The sequence below is a fragment of the Podarcis raffonei genome, chromosome 5 (genome assembly GCF_027172205.1).
Source record: "Podarcis raffonei isolate rPodRaf1 chromosome 5, rPodRaf1.pri, whole genome shotgun sequence".
Classification (NCBI taxonomy): Eukaryota; Metazoa; Chordata; class Lepidosauria; order Squamata; family Lacertidae; genus Podarcis; species Podarcis raffonei.
The window spans coordinates 98,100,875-98,119,996 of NC_070606.1; the positions used below are offsets into that span (position 1 = coordinate 98,100,875).

Sequence of the window (19,122 nt, forward strand, 5' to 3'; positions counted from 1 at the left end):
CTCCCCTACTTCCCACCACTATCCACCTTATCGCTTAAATATTCCTTCCAGATTTCTTCAAATTTATCCATTCTTAATTTGCGTCGACATGCAATTCGTTCATATGTAGCTAATCTGTCCATATTATCAGTCCATCACACCTTTACAGCTGCAAAGTACTGAGCAAAGTCTTGCAACCAAAGGGAAAGGAAGCAACACTTACTTCTGCTAAACATAGCTTGGATTCTGCTGCCGCCTGCAAGAGGCGACTTTGACTAGTAATGTAAATAAGAAGGTGATGAGAACGGAGGTTCAGGGTGAAGGCAAGCTGTACCAGGCAATTCTTTCTAAAGCTAGAACAGGCCTGAGGACGATAGACTGCCTCACACATAAAGCTATTTGTCACTTTGTTCTCAAACAACAGCTCAAAGCTGGCATCAAACGGGCTGCTCTGAAGATAGGGAGTGACAAGGCTTTGAATAAATGAACCTAAACATTCACAGTAAAGGTTTTTAGGGCCCGGACACAAACTACATTTGCCTTTCGATTACTTCGGCAATTATTCAACCAACTTCAACACACATAAAGAGATCAGAATTTATTATTTATTATAAATATTTGTAGACCACTTGTCATTAGAAACGTATTTCCGTGGTTTACAGCAGTAAAAAGAATGTAATGTACAAAAACAAAATGCGCACAGTACGGCATACACAGCAGCCCAAAAACTGAAAATTGTAACAGCTGAAGCCATGAGCCTTCAAACACCAAAGCAAACAAGGTTTTCAGCAAGTGCCTAAACTGCAGCAGAATCCATGCTTTATACAGTTTCGGGGAGTCGGCTATTCCAGTGTATGAGCAGCAGCACCCTAGAATCAGTATCTGCTTGCATTATACACACACACACACACACACACACACACACACATTTTTAAACAGTCAGTTCCTTTAATGAATAGAAACATAGCTGTCTACTTTTCCCTTTTCTTGCGAGGAATCCTATTCGGAATAAGGGAATTTCCCTTTAAAAAAGGAAAACGTTTGACAGCTATGAATGGGAGTCTTCAAGTAAAACCTCTTACAGGAGGGGGGAAATGGAATGTAAAGTTTGGCATTATGAAAACAAACAAAAGGAGAACAATGAAGGCTACAGCAATGAAGAAACATTAAAATCAGGAACTCTGTAAGCCAGCTGCTTTGCAAAGTATAACATCCCTCAACCACACTTTCCCAGTACTGTACACTAGTCATGAAATCAGCCATGCTAAGGTGTCAAAAGGGTTCTCAAAGGTCGTTTAGTTCAAACCCATGTGATGAAGAAGACTGGCTCTCCGACAGCATTCTTGAGAGGTGGTGACTTGACCTCTTTCTGAGGCAGCTTGATCCCTCCCGTCAATTTCATCTACACTGATTTCCTTGAAATTTGAACCCACTGGTCTGGGCCCTACCTTCCTTTTGGAGCAAATTATTGATCCATCATTTAAATCCAAACCTGAAGATTGCCATTGTTATTATTTCATAGAATCATGGAATCACAGAGCTGGCAGGGATCTTGAGGGTCATCTAGTCCGACCCCCTGCGATGCAGGAATATGCAGCTGTCCCATATGGCAACTGAAGCTGCAACCTTGGCGTTATCAGCACCAGGCTCTAACCAACAGAAGCAGTCTCTTCTCCAAGCCAAACGCTTTCCATTCTTTCCTTTCAAGGATTTGAGTCTCCAGGGACATCACCATTTTTGTCACTCTTCTTTATCGACAAACGTGCCCATTCTTCTTAAACCATAATTGCTCAGAAGCGGGAAACAGCAATTCGAGTCCTGCCCTTTATAAATGAACGTCATTCCCCACTCTCTGAGCTAGCCAAAGCTCTGCTTCATCATGAAACCGTTTGTGCATGATGTTTTGTCTTTTTCCTGAGAATTATACTTTAATTCAAAGGAACACTTGTTCCTGGAAAGTCGAGTGAGCATCGCCGTTCCAGAATGGAGTGATATTTCAAACACGTCCCGTGGGACTTCTCAAATCAAAACCTATCACTTGCTACTCAGTTCCCCAGAGTCTTACAGCATTCAGCTAAGGCAGCCTTTCTCAACCTGTGGGTCCCCAGATGTTGTTGAACTACAACTCCCATCACCCCTAGCTAGCAAGGCCAGAGCTCAGGGATGATGGGAGTTGTAGTCCAACAACATCTGGGGACCCACAGGTTGAGAACCGCTGAGCTAAGGCATGTATTATGGCATAAGCTTCTATGGATTCATTTGCCTTCTGAAAATATTGAAGGCACAAAGCTTTTCCTCTGTGAAAGAGTTAACACTTCGACAGGGGGCAGCAACAGCACATCCGCACGCATCACAGTGGCAAAGAACCGACCCCAACATGTAAGAGGCAACCGCAGACTTTCAAGCACAGTGCAAACATTTAATTTTCACTCCAGCCAGAAATCTAGCCCCCTGCACACGCTAAAAATAGCTATTCTTCAGACGCACAGGACCGATAATGGAAATTTCCAAAACAAATGTGCTTATTGAAAGCCACCTGCAGAATACCAAACTCCTCACAGGAGCAAGGATGAATTTCCTGTTGCCACAATTAGAAATGGAGGGATGCGAACCTATTTTGCAGTAGCTTCACGGCGTCTTAATGGCAGCTGTCTCAATAGCGGCACAACCTGGATCTTTACAAGGATGTCAGATAAAAAGGACAGCTTTAGCCCATAACACTCCAAATGTACAAAAGTAGTGTTATCTGTCAAGGACGGCATTATCGTTAAGTGTATCTGCTTCCAAGGCAGCTATTCTACATTCAATGTAAGAGACCATCCGTTCCTCAGGGACCCTTTCTACCTTCCTTTTTGTTGTATGCTGATGAACTCCTGTGCACCTGACAATTCCTGGCTTTCAGAGAAATAACCGGCAGCAGGTGATGGGGAAGACTCTTACTCTGCACGGGACCCTGGAGACTCCCTGTCAGTCTGAGGAGTCGTATCTGAACTAGATGGGCAGATGGCATGGCTGGGAACGAGGTTCCTTTAAATGCTCCTGATGAGCAACCTGTCTGTGCCCCAGAGGATTCTGGAAGTATCTTCCAGGTGTAACTCAGACAAAAGTGGTTTTCCTAAACAAGAAATCGCCACACGCTACCATTTTCTAGGCCAAGCAACAGGCCCTATGCAAAACATCCCCAAACTGGTTACCTTCATAAGTTTTGTACTATAACCCCCACCAGCCCTAGACATCTGGAAGGCACCAGGCTGCAAGAAGGCTGTTCTCTGTGATTTAGAAATGTCAGTTTGCTGGTTGTTGTCCAGGATGCACTAGACTGAAGTAACGGGCAGCTCTTCAGAGACAAAATGGCACCCCAAGAATGTAATCCCATTTGAAGGCAGCTAAGACAATAACCAACCACCACATTTTGTTGCAGTGAGTTCCTTAAATTAAGCATTATGTGAAGGATCCTACTATTGCTTTACTCCATTACAATGTACTAGGTTCCCCCTCCCATGTATTTCCATATACACTGTGCCAAATACCCACCACTTGTAGAGTAGCTACCCCAAACCAAAGTTTTTGTGACTCACAAAATCACAGCAATAATTTGAGAATCTACTTGGTACTCCGTTCTCTAGAACAAAAAATGCCGCAACAACTGCACATGCACACCAAACTAAATCCTAGTTGGTTGAGCCAGACTGCTTGACATATTAGCCACAACTTTATCTTTAATACACAACATCTGTTGGGAAATAAAGTTTTACACCTTCAAAAACACTGATTAGTTCACCTACTTCCAAGTAATGCACGTAAGATTCATTTGCAAACAATAGTACGCAGGAAAGCCATAAACTCACCCAAGATTTTAGGCACCTCCTGGCCTCAGTTCCCTATTTGTAAAATTGAAGCCCAACTGACAAGGCTGCTGGGAAGATTATTAAAGCACGGCCTGTGATCGACTTGTGCACTTGAAGCACTATGCAGATTACAGATAAATTGTCGTACAGTGTCGTTTCCCCTGTATTTATGGAAGACTTAAAAAGCTCCTACTCCCAGGGAGCGCCTTTTGACTGCCGTGAGAAAGGGAACAGTGTATTTTTACATGCTCAAGTGAAAAGGGCCGACATTGATTGGATCAGCCCATTCAGAGTTGGGGATGAGAGTTGTGCGCTTCAGGTTTGGAAAGCTGGATGGCGGGGGTGGGAGGAAATAACCTTGCATGGCTCTTCTCCAGATGCAAAAGAAAAGAGGGAGGGGAGGGAATATCTGCTCATTTGTTGCTTTGCGTTTTAAGCACTTGGAGCTGGGTGCACTGGAATGAGTCAATCAACAGATGATACCAGCAGAGCATACACGTTCAGAGGAAGCTGCACAGAAGGCGAGAGGCAGAGAGGAAGGGCTGGTCAGCGCTCAAGGGACATATTAAGTATGTAAAAATTACCAAAAGAAAACGGCAGCATGACAGAGGAGGGAGGGAGCCATTGACTTGAGCCATTCTCCTCCTCCTCTGGGCTTGACAAGAGAAAGAAATCAGCGGCGTAATCGCAAAGTGAACCCGACTGCGGTGGGAAATTCAATCGCAAGTGTGCGTGGCTGGCTTGGAAGAAAGCAATGCAATTAGAGGGAGACATTCTAAGCATCCAGTGTGCGGCAAATAAGGAACACACGTCCTCCGAAGAAACGAATCCAGCTCAAGGACTAGGGAAATTCCGCTAAAATCCAGGGAGTGGATAAATAAGGTAAGGCGTCAGTCGTTTTAAAACTGTTAAAAGGCAAGAATGGTAACGTGCCCTTTGTATATTGAGAAACGCCATAGAAAAAACCTGAATGCAAATACAGAAATCCAAGGGGGCCACTTTCGTGTGCTTGTTTATTAGAGAGAAGGAATTGGTGAAGGTTCCTCTCAAAAGGGATTTAGAAGTCAAGTCTGTCTGGTCAAATAGTTCACAAACTGTAACTCCGGTAAGATTATTACTTGCTGTCTTCCCATTGAACAAGTAACCCCCCTATAGTTCTAGCCTGCAATCACCTGCAATAAGTACCATTAACTCAATGCGAGTTTCCTCTGAGTAAAAATGAATAGGATTGCACTATTAGCTTAAAAAATAAATAAATCCTAAATTGATTTTATCTGCCCTTCCACCTGATGAACAAGCAGGCAGGCACAGTAAGGAAGCCTGCACCAGTTTACAAGCTGTAGTTCTCTCAAGAAATGAAATTTACGGAGAGAAAGAACTGGGAATTATTCTCATAGCTCAACTACTGAGAAGGGGAGCAAAGCTGTACCCAAACAGGATAAATAGTTATCTCCGGAGCTGTTTTACCCCCAATTGCGAGTTTTTTGCAACATCACAACCTTTAAAACTCAAAACTCGATGGTATAAATTTTCAGCGTATGCCACCTTGGCACACCTCTAAGTTCAGTGTAACAATTCTAGCCCATCAACAAAAATAAAAACATGACATGTGTATGTTCTATTATGTAGGGCGAGCTCTTCAGAACAGGAGGAGAGGCACTGTGCGAGGACACAAGGATCTAATTCATTACCCAACTCTTCAACATTCATTTTTGAAGCTTTTCGCTTTAGGGAACGGTCTGACCATTGGGACCTATAATAAAGAGATGGATCCAAGCCAGCATACTCATTTTTAAATACTCTTTGCGTGCATCCAAGGAAGGACCACGATATAAAATTGCACAAGAGAGAAAAGACCCTCAGGTGGTAGCAGATGAGTATTTTATGATGCTGGTCTTTCATCAGGACCGCACTGGGCTGGAGAGGAAGACCAGGCTCCTAGAAGTTACAGTATGTCCCAGTAGTAACACATGCTCTCCGAACAAATCCTACCGGGTGCTGAAATGGCCTTGCCTGTGAACATGTCTGGATCCGGCAATGGATCTGCACAGCCAATCACAGCGGAGGGGACCATGTTGCGCTGGGCAGCTCTGCTCATTCTGATGGTCATCATCCCCACCATTGGGGGGAATATTCTCGTCATACTGGCCGTATCCTTGGAGAAAAAGTTGCAATATGCCACCAACTACTTCCTCATGTCTCTGGCAGTGGCCGATTTGCTGGTTGGTTTGTTTGTGATGCCCATAGCACTTCTTACCATCATGTTTGGTAAGTACTGGCCTCTGATCCTCTGAAGTTATGTGTTCTCTCTCTCTCTATATATATATATGTGTGTGTATGTATGCATGCATTTTAAAGCACTCACCAAATTAAGAGCTTTCTGGTGCCTTAAGCCCCTTTGCAAAATGCAGCAAATTACTCTACCTCTTTCATTCTTCCAGACCAATGCTCAGGGAAAATCAGAACTACTGAACACCACTCTGAAATAGCTCTTCTGCCAAGTGGGCAGCTATGTTATAACACACAGCAGCGATAGTTTCATAGTTTAAATGAAAATATACACAGTTCCTATAAAATTAGAGTAAGTTTTTTAAAAAAAAATTTTTTACATAAACTAGAAACATTCACCATGATCGCCACCAATGGGCATCGTTCCATCCATTTCAAGAAAGCCCCTTTTCTGCCTCTGTAGACACAATGATTCATAACACAGACCATATGTGTGATATAAGATACTGACATCATTTAATCTCCAGCTTCAAGGAAATAAAAGTTCATTTGAGTGCAATCAGTTTGCCTTTTTTTGCTTTCTGTAGTTAAGACAGACTCTAAGTTAGTATTCTAGTGATTTATGTGAAATTCATTTAAACTGTTCAATGGGGAATTTTCAGTAAAACGTCTTCCTCAGATTCTGCTAGATTTTCAAAAATATTTTTTTCTGCGTCTCCTAAAAACAAAACAAAACATGGATCTACAAATGAAAGTCAGGGAAATGTTCAGTGGCATGGTTCAAAGATGAGATGAACGGATGATGTTGTGAAACCATGATCATACTCTGATGGCAGTTTGTCTGAATTCTCTGATATGTCACAACCAAGGGGTGAAGTGGAAGGCCTTCGCCTCCTTGCCACGAGGTGGGATGTGGTCTGATTTCAACTCCTGGTCTTGGTGAATCAGCTCCCATGCAAGGTGTCTTCTTGTACATACTCTTGTGGTAGATAGAACTACTCAGTCACCAGCACAGCAGTTAAATCTCCTTAGTTCCAGTCCTCGTTTCACAGCCCATGAGATCACAAACAGAATTTGAAATTCTATTAGCAGCTTGGAATAATTGACAAGAGTCCATTTAACGCAGGGAACTGGTCAGAATGATCTAATGTACAATTACAAGTGTGAATAGGTATGGTACCCCACTCGTCCAGTGGAAATGCCCCTACATTCAATATTCCTAACTGTACCCATGTATTACTGATTCGTAGTAAGAGTCAACAGGAAGACTAGAATGCAATGCTACATCAGTAAACAGTGCCAGGGGACAGGATACAGAAAGCTCAAATTGCGGAAAGCATGTATTGTCTCATTAGTTCAATTTTCTCTCCACATACGTACAAAAAGGCCCTATGACAATTTGGCCTCTATGAATTATTATCCAGCAAAGAAAAGCGATAAAATCTACTGAGTGGATACAAAACCCACAAAACCATAGTTCAAAGGAAATGAACCAAGTGACATATTATGGCCGCAGTTTTCAAGCTGAAAATAAAAAATAAAGACATAAACAGTCCTTATGTTTGGAAGGAAAAGCACGAATGTCCCTCCAGCTACAAGGAAGATAAAACCAAGATGGGTTAGTTGATTCTTACCCCATGTCCTTGTCTGGGGAGATCAACTGAATTTAATTACGTACTGTTCAAATAACACTTTATAGGGTTCAAAGCCCTTCACATATAATACCGTGTCATGATCCTTACAAATGACAAAGGCAGCCCAGTATTATTACCCCCTTATCAGTGAGGTGGGATGGGGAGGTTCTGGGTGAAGCTGGTTAATGACTTCATGGCAAAAGGCAAGAATTAAATTGGCAACTTTTCTGTCACAGTCTCTTAAACTACTATACAACTCAAGGGAGTAATTGTGAGAGTGCAAATCATGAGGAGGAACCTTTGAAGAAGCAACGCAAATAAATCCTACATTAAATAGGAAGCTACTGCCATATTTTCTACTGCTACCCAGCATACTTAAATTACACTGGCTAAGATCATAGCAAATACATCGCTCAAACTAAATATGCACAGAGGCAGGACTAACTCAGACAAGCAAGTCTTGGCCTTGGAGTCATTATAAATCAAGGTTTCCCGGACTTGGGTCTCCAGCTGTTTTTGTACTACAATTCCCATCATCCCTAGCTATCAGGACCACCGTGGTCAGGGATGATGGGAACTTCCAGCTCCATCGCCTTCAAGACTGCTTTCTTTTAATCCAGATACAAGAGTGATAACATTTTGTTTTGTAGTGGTGATCCGTGAGAAGATGTGAGCATTCTGAGAGGTTCACTATGATCAGGTCTCTTGAGTTACAGAGATCTTCACAGCTTGCAGGATTTGCCATACTGTTGTGAATCTGATCAACATTAAGTGTAAGCACTAAGAGTTAGAAGAAGTAAAAGAGCAAGTGATTAGCGACCAGCAAAAAACTGCAAAAGGATTACAAACTCTCTCCTCTGAAATTTACTCAGGGCCAAACGACACAAGATGCCATTCATACATTTAGCAATCGTGCAAATGGCTAACCTGGCCTTAAGCCTCCTAACAATTTTGCTTTTCTGCTCTCGTCTTCTTTTATTATTGAAATTTAATCTTCCATTAATCCTGAGTGAAAACTACTAAAACCGAAGTTTAAAAAATGCAAGGAATCTTAATTTAGAAGCCAACAAAAAGGCAGCTCATGTTGCAGGCTGCTTAAAAGGGAGGGAAGTTAGGGATCGTAATTAAATAGGTGTGGCGACATTATTTGCAGGCGCTCTGAAAACACAGCTGACCCCAAGCTGAATTCACATCCATAAGATGTCTACCTAGCCGCAAAAGTTGTGTATTTCTGCTTCCTCAGCAACTGCTAGAAGAGAAAATTCACACCAGAAGCAAAAAAAAGGCCCTGGGCTGGGTGGACTGAAGCAAGAACACAGCTGAGTCTCCTAGAAGGCTAGTAATCCCTTAAAAATCCATTAGCCAGATAACTGTTTAAATAGTGTCAGATGTGGCCAAGTCGGCCAATAGGCGCACCCCTCCCTGCTTTTAAGACTTCTGTGCTTCCACAACTGTACAGAATCTCAACACATCACACAAACACAATTCCTTTCATTTCTGACAGTTGATACGGAATATCTAAGAGAGGAAATGTGTGTGCCTCTTGACTCTATTCACTCTTCTAGGCCAGTGGGCTTTAAGTGCATTCAAGGAAACTTTAGGGTTCTTTATAAACTTATAAACTTTATAAACACGGGTGGCGCTGTGGGTAAAACCTCAGCGCCTAGGGCTTGCCGATCGCATGGTCGGCGGTTCGAATCCCCGCGACGGGGTGAGCTCCTGTTGCTCAGTCCCAGCTCCTGCCCACCTAGCAGTTCGAAAGCACCCTTAAGTGCAAGTAGATAAATAGGTACCGCTTTATAGCGGGAAGGTAAACGGCGTTTCCGTGTGCTGTGCTGGTGCTGGCTCGCCAGAGCAGCTTTGTCACGCTGGCCACGTGACCCGGAAGTGTCTCCGGACAGCGCTGGCCCCCGGCCTCTTAAGTGAGATGAGCGCACAACCCTAGAGTAGGACACGACTGGCCCCTACGGGCAGGGGTACCTTTACCTTATAAACTTATCCAGAGTTCCTAAATGAGACTAGTAAATGGTAGGCAGGCATCTTTGAAAGACAGTCTACCATCATTTCAATGAAGAGTGACGGTCCTTCTATCTCATTGGAAAATTTAGGCAATGCAATTTGTAACGCACATGATCAACAAAGAGTAGGAGGATTTGCAGGCTGACATCTATAGCACCAAGGAGTTTGGCTTGCCTGGGCCAGAGAATAAGACATTCCCCTACTTAGCAGATGTCACTGGGGCAGTATAATCACTTAGCATTGATATAGTGCTTTAAAATGTTCAAAACCCATCATGTAAATTGTTGCAACCATCCCGTAAGGTAGATCAGTGTTAGCATATCACAAGGCGAGTTGCTGAAAGTAAAAGAATGCAGTTTGTCAAAGGATGCCTACTGAATTCATGGCCAAGGTGAAATTTGCACCAGGGACTTCCCAGTTCACAGCTCAGATGCTACACCGCTACCACTGCCTCCTGTAACTCCTCCTCTTCATTATTCTCATTTTACAGAGAGGAAAGAGTTAATATTATACACGGCCAAGAAGATCACTCAACAGCCACAATGTGATCTGGGCTGAAGACAGTCCAATGCCTTATTCACTGGGCCACCAAACACTGAAACACCCACACTCAAATTGCAGCTAGCACTCTCAATATCAAGCATTTAAAGTCACTTTTCTTAAACACACAACGCATGCACACCACCTCTCTCAAAACTGAGCACAAAAGGAAGAAAAAGCAGAAGTTTAGCGGGAGAAAAATCCACGTTCTCTGATGTAAGAGGGCAAGAGAGGCTATTTTGCTACAGCGCAAAAATTCTCTCCCTGCAGGAATGAGCAGAAAGGAGGTAACGTCTCAGCAGCACTGCACAAAGGAGAGAAAACATTGAAATCATTCATTGGAAATCTAGCGAGCCAGGAGCCATCATCCTCTTCACATGTAAAGCGAACACCTGCACACAAAAAGGCCATACATTACTTGGTCTCAACAACATTAGTTCAAGGCACAGGAAAACGCTTGCCTTGCTAGATAGAATCTCGGGATTTCAAGCACACAAATTTAATTGGTTACTTGAAGCTTTTATTTCTCCTGGCATGACTGTGCTCTGGGAACGAGAGATTTTTTTTAAAAAGCTAATAAAAACTCAAAGGAAGTCTTTAAAAAGGTTTGCTCAACATTTCACGGTCTATTCAACAAGGCATCCGCTTTCTACTTCATTTTAAATGTTATCAATTCTCTTTTTAAACAAAACAAAAAAAAAGCGCTCCAGGGTTTTTCCCTCTGCTATTACTATTAATACCCCACAAACCACAGAGCGGACTTCTTTAAAAATAAGACTGCGGAGGGCTGGCTGCTGCAGGAAGAACCAGCTGCCACATGGTTTGGGCTCCACAGCATCCCACCATATTCCAATAAAGAAACAGCCATTTAACACAGGTGCAGAGCCACTCACACAATGCTCCCCACAATGTCGGGACTGTATGGTTTCTGTGTAGGAATTGGATGGCTTGTGTAGGGAAGCTATAGACACACCGGAAGCCTCCCTCAAGGTAAACCAGGCTACCTGGGGAAAGGGGGAGGTGGGACAGTAGTTGTTGCTTATGGATCCAAAATGAAAAGACAGCCCGGAAGGTGGGGAGAATTGCATTCAGATCTGGTTTTGCTGTATTCTGCTTAACAAAGCCATAGGCAGCTTAACTAGGTTTGACCCAGTAGTAGTTGATTCATTATCCTTGTCAACCTTAGTATCTGAAGGAGCGTCTCCACCCCCATTGTTCTACCAGGACACTGAGGTCCAGCACCGAGGGCCTTCTGGCGGTTCCCTCGCTGCGAGAAGCCAAGTTACAGGGAACCAGGCAGAGGGCCTTCTCGCTGGTGGCGCCCACCCTGTGGAACGCCCTCCCACCGGATGTCAAAGAGAACAACAGCTACCAGACTTTTAGAAGACATCTGAAGGCAGCCCTGTTTAGGGAAGCTTTTAATGTTTGATGTATTACTGTATTTTAATATTTGATTGGAAGCCGCCCAGAGTGGCTGGGGAAGCCCAGCCAGATGGACGGAGTATAAATAATAAATTAGTAGTAGTAGTAGTAAAACTGAGAATCCTGGCAACTTGTGTTGGCCCCACAGATTAAGAAAAGAGGGCACACACAATCAGCAAGGTCCAAAATCTCAAGATTATGTCCAGAGTAAAAAAAGAACTTTATTTTTACCTTTGAACAGTCATGCCCCCCAAAATGTATCTATTTTTATTGCAATTGATCCAAGAGATGTCATTACGCGATCCCCAAAAAGGCCACAGCTAATTCACAGCAAGGGCCTCTACAGAGAAATCTGGCTTAGAAACCAAACCTTGCACCGTTAAGTAAGGAACAGGAGCTGGCTACTACAGGAATAGTGATGCTGATGGATTTGAATATGACAAAATGAAAGGGGGAACATTTATTATTAGCAGGTGCACAGGGCTGAAGAAACCCTATTTAGAAATCAGGATTCCGAATAATGAAAAGGAAAACCATGTGTTGCAACAAGATGCGGTATTTTCACCTGATCGCCGCCACCACAGCGAAGAAAAAGTCACCTAATTGTAAAGCAGCATATGTTCCAGAATTGTTGCGCCCCAAAACCAGAACACTACACCTCTAACGCTTAACAGATCACCAGTTGCTGCTGCCCTATTTTGCTTAATAAGCCCACAATCCACTGATTTTTAGGCCACTACCTCAAAGGCATTGAAGATAGGGCAATTGCCCTGTTCAAGAAGCCTTGATTAATCAATAGATTAAATGTGCTTACATTTGCAATTGAGAAAGGGTTCTACAGAACAGATCCCACCCCACATCTACCGATGCAAACACTCATCTTCAAAGTAGCTCCTCCAGTGCAGGAGAGGTGGAAGAAGACCTCTTCCGAGGTGTCACCTGCAGTTTTTAAAATTGCTTGTACTAAAAATAACTTTTTAAAAACTCCTGCCTGATTAACTGGAGGGGGTTATAGTGTCGCATATTCATTTACACCCCCAAAGAACAACCCTAACCCTTCCCTACTCTTTTTCAGAGATTGCATGGCCTCTTCCGCGGGAGCTGTGCCCTGTCTGGCTGTTTCTGGACGTCCTCTTTTCCACAGCGTCCATCATGCATCTGTGTGCCATCTCACTGGACCGCTACATTGCCATAAAAAAGCCAATCCAAGCGAGTCAGTACAACTCACGGGCCACAACACTCATCAAAATCACAGTGGTCTGGCTGATCTCAATAGGTATGTGGCAAGCATCAAAGGGAGCGCGTGCTTTTCATTTGCTAACAGCTGGTGTGAATGCATGGGTGCCAGAGAAGTGGAGCGCCGTGAATGGTGAGCAGTCTCCGATTAGGACATCAGCTAGCCTTGGTTCTCTTCCTCGAATGAAATCTGCAGCTGGGATCGAAAGCAAAACAGGCTTAATCATAGAGTTGGAAGAGAACCTGAGCATCATCTCATCCGACCCCCTGCAATGCAGGAATATGCAGCAATCCCTTATAGGGATCGAACCTGCAACCATGGCATTATCAGCAGCATGCTCTAACCGAAGGCGGCATTCCCAGTGCCTGGCCAGAAATTTCATACTATCTACCTATCTCGAGGGCGAATCTTCATTCTGTACCAAAAGAAGGCTCAAAGCCCTAACACACCATTCAGATAGCACCTCTGAACTCAAACTCCTATAAGTTAGGGATCAAAATACACAATACCTTACTGCCCAACAGAGCAAAGCATGGACATAATAATAATAATAATTAATAATAATAATAATAATAATTTGTATACTGCCTTGATCTGAAGATCACAGGGCAGTTTGCAACATAAAAATAAGAACACAAAGTACATACAAAAAGGACCCAAACCAATAATACCTCCCCTCCAACAAACACATTACCATTATTAGTTTGTTGGGAAATTGCTTAACACATTTCAGTTGCAAAAGTTGGATTAAAGGTAAAGGGACCCCTGACCATTAGGTCCAGTTGTGGCTGACTCTGGGGCTGCGGCACTCATCTCGCTTTATTGGCCGAGGGAGCCAGCGTACAGCATGTGGCCAGCATGACGAAGCCGCTTCTGACGAACCAGAGCAGCTCATGGAAACGCCGTTTACCTTCCCGCCGGAGCGGTACCTATTTGTCTACTTGCACTTTGACGTGCTTTCAAACTGCTAGGTTGGCAGGAGCAGGGACTGAGCAACGGGAGCTCACCCCATTGCGGGGTTCAAACCGCCGACCATCTGATCGGCAAGTCCTAGGCTCTGTGGTTTAACCCACAGCGCCACCCGCGTCCCACAAAAGTTGGATTGCTACAACAGAAATCACAATGCCCCAGGCTCAGAGAAGCCTGAATTCAGTCACTACCACTAGCCCCAGTGAGGAGCAGTTCCTTGTGGGTGGGAATCTGACACCACCTCCAATTGTTTTGGATCTAAAAGAGAACTAGCTGGGTCAAATGCCCACCGACAGACACACTAAACAAAAAAAAGATAAGGACAGAGGAACAGGAAGGTGGGGTGCAGTTGGGAACTTAACTGTTCAGAGGTAAAGGAAGAGAGGAAACTATGACTGTGTTGTCAAAAGTACGCAAAGCAGAAAATAATAAATGAGGTGCAAATGAATAGTTTATATTATGCTTCTCCGTGTATTCTGAACTCTCTGAAGGCACACTGCCCGTTGTTAATTTCTCGTTGGTTTGTACACAAAATGTCAACTCCAGATGTAAGACAAATGAGGAGCGGGGGGGAAGTGAATCAATGACTCCAAACTACTGGCAAGCAATGGCTCCAAAGCACAGGAAGCAGACATCATAGATTAACCGTAAAACAAGTGATGCAAAATATGCCCAAAAGAGTGTCAAGAATTAGAATGATTTTAAAATCAGTTATGTTGCAAACAATTGAGAGGTGAAAAAAGACACCACCCACTTAATCCATGACTACACCCGTGGGGTTTTTTTTCCAAAAAGCACCACTTCCTACATTAGTAAATTTAAGACCTTCCCGCAATCAAAGGAAACAATAGGCAACTTTTGAAGTCAAAAAAGGGAAACGGCTAATGAGGCAAAACTATTTGAACATGACCTTTTAATGCCAGGTTTTAGCAGCATCAATCATATGCAGCACTTGTCCCATGTCTTATTACTCATTAAATGTACTCAAGTCTCTGAACTGCATCTTCTCAATAATTTCAGGGGAGCTTAAAAACAGATTAGCAGATGTCTAGCTATGGACTCTCCAAGTTCAGAGGCAATAGGCTTCGTTGGGCTTCTTCAAGGCATCTAGATGCTCACTGCAGCAACCAAGATGTTGGACTGGATGGGCCCCACTGTCTATTGCTTTGGTTTGTTCTTGTTTTTATTATGTATTTTGTGTTTTCATCTTGCGTTTTTATGCTGTGAACCACCCTGAGATCCTCAGCTGAAGGGTGGCATAGAAATTAAATAACTAAACAATCCAGCAGGACTATTTTCATCGCAATGCCTCTGCACTGCTATGAAGCAAGAGAACACAAGGGACTTAAGGATGTTTGTCATTTCTACAGTGCATAAGACATGAAGCGATAGCCTAAGGTACAGCAAATCCCTAAACTTTATAAAGCCGTGGCGGCAGCACTAAAAAGTGAAAGCTTCATCGCTGACCCGATTACTTGAGTGCTGCAGGGCCGAAGGCACCAAGTTTTGCTTGGTAGCGAAGTCAGCTCTTAAGAAACCACAAATATGTTCAACAGCAGCAGTTGTTAGGAGGCAGGAAGATTCGCTAGGCCAGAGAACTCAAAGCATCCTGTGCTTGCAACTTGCAGAAGGTCAGGGAAGGAGAACGGAAAGATTAAAACCAATTTCCAGCATTTCCCATCCATCCCACCACCTTGAGACAATTGCTCTCAGTTGCATGTAGCTCCCCAGCCATGCTGTCCTCCCTCCTGTGTAAAGAAGGCTTGTGGGAAGTGGGTCACCATTGCAAATGCAACACGCGCTTTATGTCAAACAGAAGTGATCCAAGAAAAAATGGTTCTATTTGTTGCCCAAGAAAGGAGATGGGGCACAAAACAGCCAGGGTTGCTCCAGACATGGGCTAGAAGGAGTCAAGAGGCAGAATTAATCTCATGGGAGTCATCTCCCTCGACCTGATGCCCTCCTATTTTGAGGTACTATCTACCTACTTGATCTGTTGTGCATTGGAGACATCTCCAGTTCAACTGCTTTGAGGGCTTCTCTTCAATCAAGAGGCATATAAATGTTATTAATTAAAGAGGTTCTCTCTAACGGTGGGCTTGCAAAGCTCCTGTAATTTCATTTGCATAACTTGCTCCAATGTTCAGAAGCCAGTCTCAGAACATGTTCCTTTTTATGCACTGTGGCGCTTTCGGTTCCACGTCCAGGTTGAAGCTTACTAGGTTTCTGCTTCCCTTACAGGCATTGCGATCCCGATCCCGATCCGCGGCATAGAAGAAGGTGTTGAAAACTTCCCAAACTTCACCTGTGTGCTGACACCAGAACGTTTTGGAGACTTCATGCTCTACGGTTCGGTGGCTGCCTTCTTCGTCCCGCTGGCCATCATGGTGGTCACTTACTTCCTGACCATCAGAGTTTTGCGCAAGAAAGCCTACTTGATCAACAAACTGCCCCAGCGCTTTACCTGGAGCACGGTGTCCACGGTATTCCAGCGGGATATGACGCCCGGATCATCACCGGAAAAAGTGGCCATGTTGGACAACTCCAAGAAGGACAGGCCTTTGCCTAACGGGAATGAAGAACTGCTAATGCGCAGGATGTCTACAGTCGGGAAGAAGTCGGAACAGACTATTACCAATGAACAGCGGGCCTCCAAGGTCTTGGGTATCGTATTCTTCCTCTTTTTGCTGATGTGGTGCCCGTTCTTCATAACCAACATCACTTCTGTTCTGTGCACGTCCTGCAGCAAGGAGTTTATCCAAACACTTATGGAGATATTTGTCTGGATAGGGTATGTTTCGTCAGGCGTGAACCCACTGGTCTATACCCTCTTCAACAGGACATTCAGGGAGGCGTTTGGCAGATATATCACTTGCAATTACCAGACCTCAACCCCTGGATCCGCCATCCGGAAGTGCTCCAGCAGGCTCTCGTTCAGAAATTCCGTGGCAGAGAACTCAAAACTTTTCATGATGCACCATGGGATGCGGAATGGGATTAATCCAGTCATGTACCAAAGCCATCGGCTTCGCACCTCGCCCATCCAGTCTCCGTCAGCCATACTGCTGGATACAATGCTACTTACAGAGAATGAAGTTGGTAAAACAGAAGAACAAGTCAGCTATGTATAGCTGAAGAGAAAAGACAGACCATACCTGAAACTCACTGATAAATGCCCAGTATGTATATGTGGTTCCCATCTGTTATTTATATAAGTCCAAATTATAGTTTTATCAACTGCTCTCCTCTAAGAGTAGAGGCTTCTCTCACTCAAAGGGCCACCTTCATTTATTCTTATTTATCAGCAATTTATCCTGCTACAAAAAAAAAAAAGTATTTGAGCACGGTGGTTTACAAAACAGAGGTGTTCAAATAAATACAACCATGGCAACTATCGTGTCTCAGACATTGGATTCCCCATCCCGTCTCTTCAAAAGGCACATTATTGCTAGGAGGTCTCTATATAAGCATTATATAGGACCATCCTATAGAGCGACATTTTACATTAAGAGGAAGAGGCCTGCACTTTCAAACTCAAGTATGTACAAGTTTGCAGAATTACCAAGGCTTCCATGAAGGGGTGATTTAAGTTTGGAAAGAAAGTGCACATCTCAAGACCATTTAGGAATCCTCCCCACCCAACTGAAAAAGCTGTTTACATGTGGGCTAGTTGGAAAGGACATGATCATAACCTTCTCAGCTATTATTGTCCCACTCCCCCACAAAAACAATCCTATCCAATAAAGCTCAATGGTGCAATTTGAATAATATCAATGCATGGAACTGCCTTCCAGTCGAGGTCAGAGAGGTGCCCTCCCTACTGAAAACCATTTTTAATCCCGCCGGCATTTCCATTGGAGTTTGATTTTATAGTTTTAACCATTTTTTTTGTATTGTATCTTTGCAAACTGCTTAGAGACTATTGTAGTTAACCGGTATATAAATTGTTTAAATAATAATAATTATTAATATTAATAAATTAAGAAACCGCACATATGTTTAATTTTCATAATTCATTCTGCCTCCTTGTTCCCAATGACTCATTTCCAGCTAACAGCACTAAGAAATTTCACGCTGATCCCACGACTTCCACAATCAGTTATCGCGTGACAGTAACACCTTGATCAGTCTAAAGAAAAGGCCCATCTAGATTGTTCTGTTTCAAACAGCACCCAGTCGAAAAAGTCACATCAAAGGGCCTTACATAAAGAGTCCAGTAGAAAAGGGTTCTGCTTTGCACTGCAGGGGTTGGACTAGATGACCTTTGGGTCCCTCCCAACTCTACGATTCTATGAAATAATAGCGACCAACGGAGGCCAATAGTGAAATTCAAGGGCTGGGATTGAAATAGTTGCTCAGACTCACACAAGAGGTTAATACTTCTTTGACACCTATAGCACAACCTGCCTTTGAAACTTTCCTCAATTTCAAAAGCAGTTTGTCATGCAGTCCCTTTTTTGGAGGCGGGGAAGCTAAATGAGGAAAAACAAATCTAAATTCTCTCTCTCTCACCCACCCACCCACTCACACTTTGGCTCACTGAATTGAGCTTTTGTGGCTCTTCGGATCCTGCCTGTTGACTTATTGCAACAGCAGCAAAAAGAGCCAAAAAGCATTGTGACTCAGTCACTAGTTGTGGAAAATGGTTATAATATTTGCACACGTTAACTGAAAAGCTGCCGTATACACCAACAGAGATTGGCGTGCCCCATAAGAAATTATTAGCACCAGTGTTCTGTGAGTTTTCAAAGGACAAGTCAAGCGTACTTGTAAAACTTCAAGTCCTTCCCCAAAAACCACTCCGCGGCTGGTGGACTGCTGCAGTCTCTTCTCAAACTAGGGCGGCTCTTCCTGATGAATTGAGGTGAAGGCCAAGCTATGGGGAGAGTTTGTTCCTGGAGGGCTGTGCTTCCCCATGCTCTCAACGTGTGAGCTATGTGTGGAATGCTGCAAAATAAGGCAGCCTAACATATTTAAACCCATATTTTATTTCTCATATAAACGTTTACTTCTCAGCATGGCCTTAAAACAAACAAAACTGGGATCTAGTAGGTGCTCAATCATGTTCCCTGGCTCCTGATGACTTCGGTGCAGGACTCCCTTGGTTGGTGAGTCTGTATCAATGGTTCTCAAACTTCTTTCTCCCACGGTTCACTTCGATACTGCTGAGGAACTCAGCAGACTATGTAGGAAACTATTTGTTCTACATTTTAGAACACCCTCCCTTCCGTTTATGGATTAAACA

At 43.6% G+C, this 19,122-nt stretch overlaps 2 protein-coding genes across 2 annotated transcripts in view; one reads left to right on the top strand and one right to left on the bottom strand.

Annotated features, from left to right (window-relative positions):
• Nucleotides 1–19,122, bottom strand: part of PSMD1 (proteasome 26S subunit, non-ATPase 1) — an 88,651-nt gene that overhangs the window by 31,432 nt on the left and 38,097 nt on the right. The window lies entirely within an intron of this gene.
• HTR2B (5-hydroxytryptamine receptor 2B) lies at nt 4,246–17,268 on the top strand. Its single transcript, XM_053390851.1, has 4 exons — nt 4,246–4,709; nt 5,457–6,095; nt 12,747–12,947; nt 16,119–17,268. The coding sequence occupies exons 2-4, from the start codon at nt 5,798–5,800 to the stop codon at nt 17,006–17,008; spliced, it is 1,389 nt and encodes a 462-aa protein (XP_053246826.1). The 5' UTR covers nt 4,246–4,709; nt 5,457–5,797; the 3' UTR covers nt 17,009–17,268.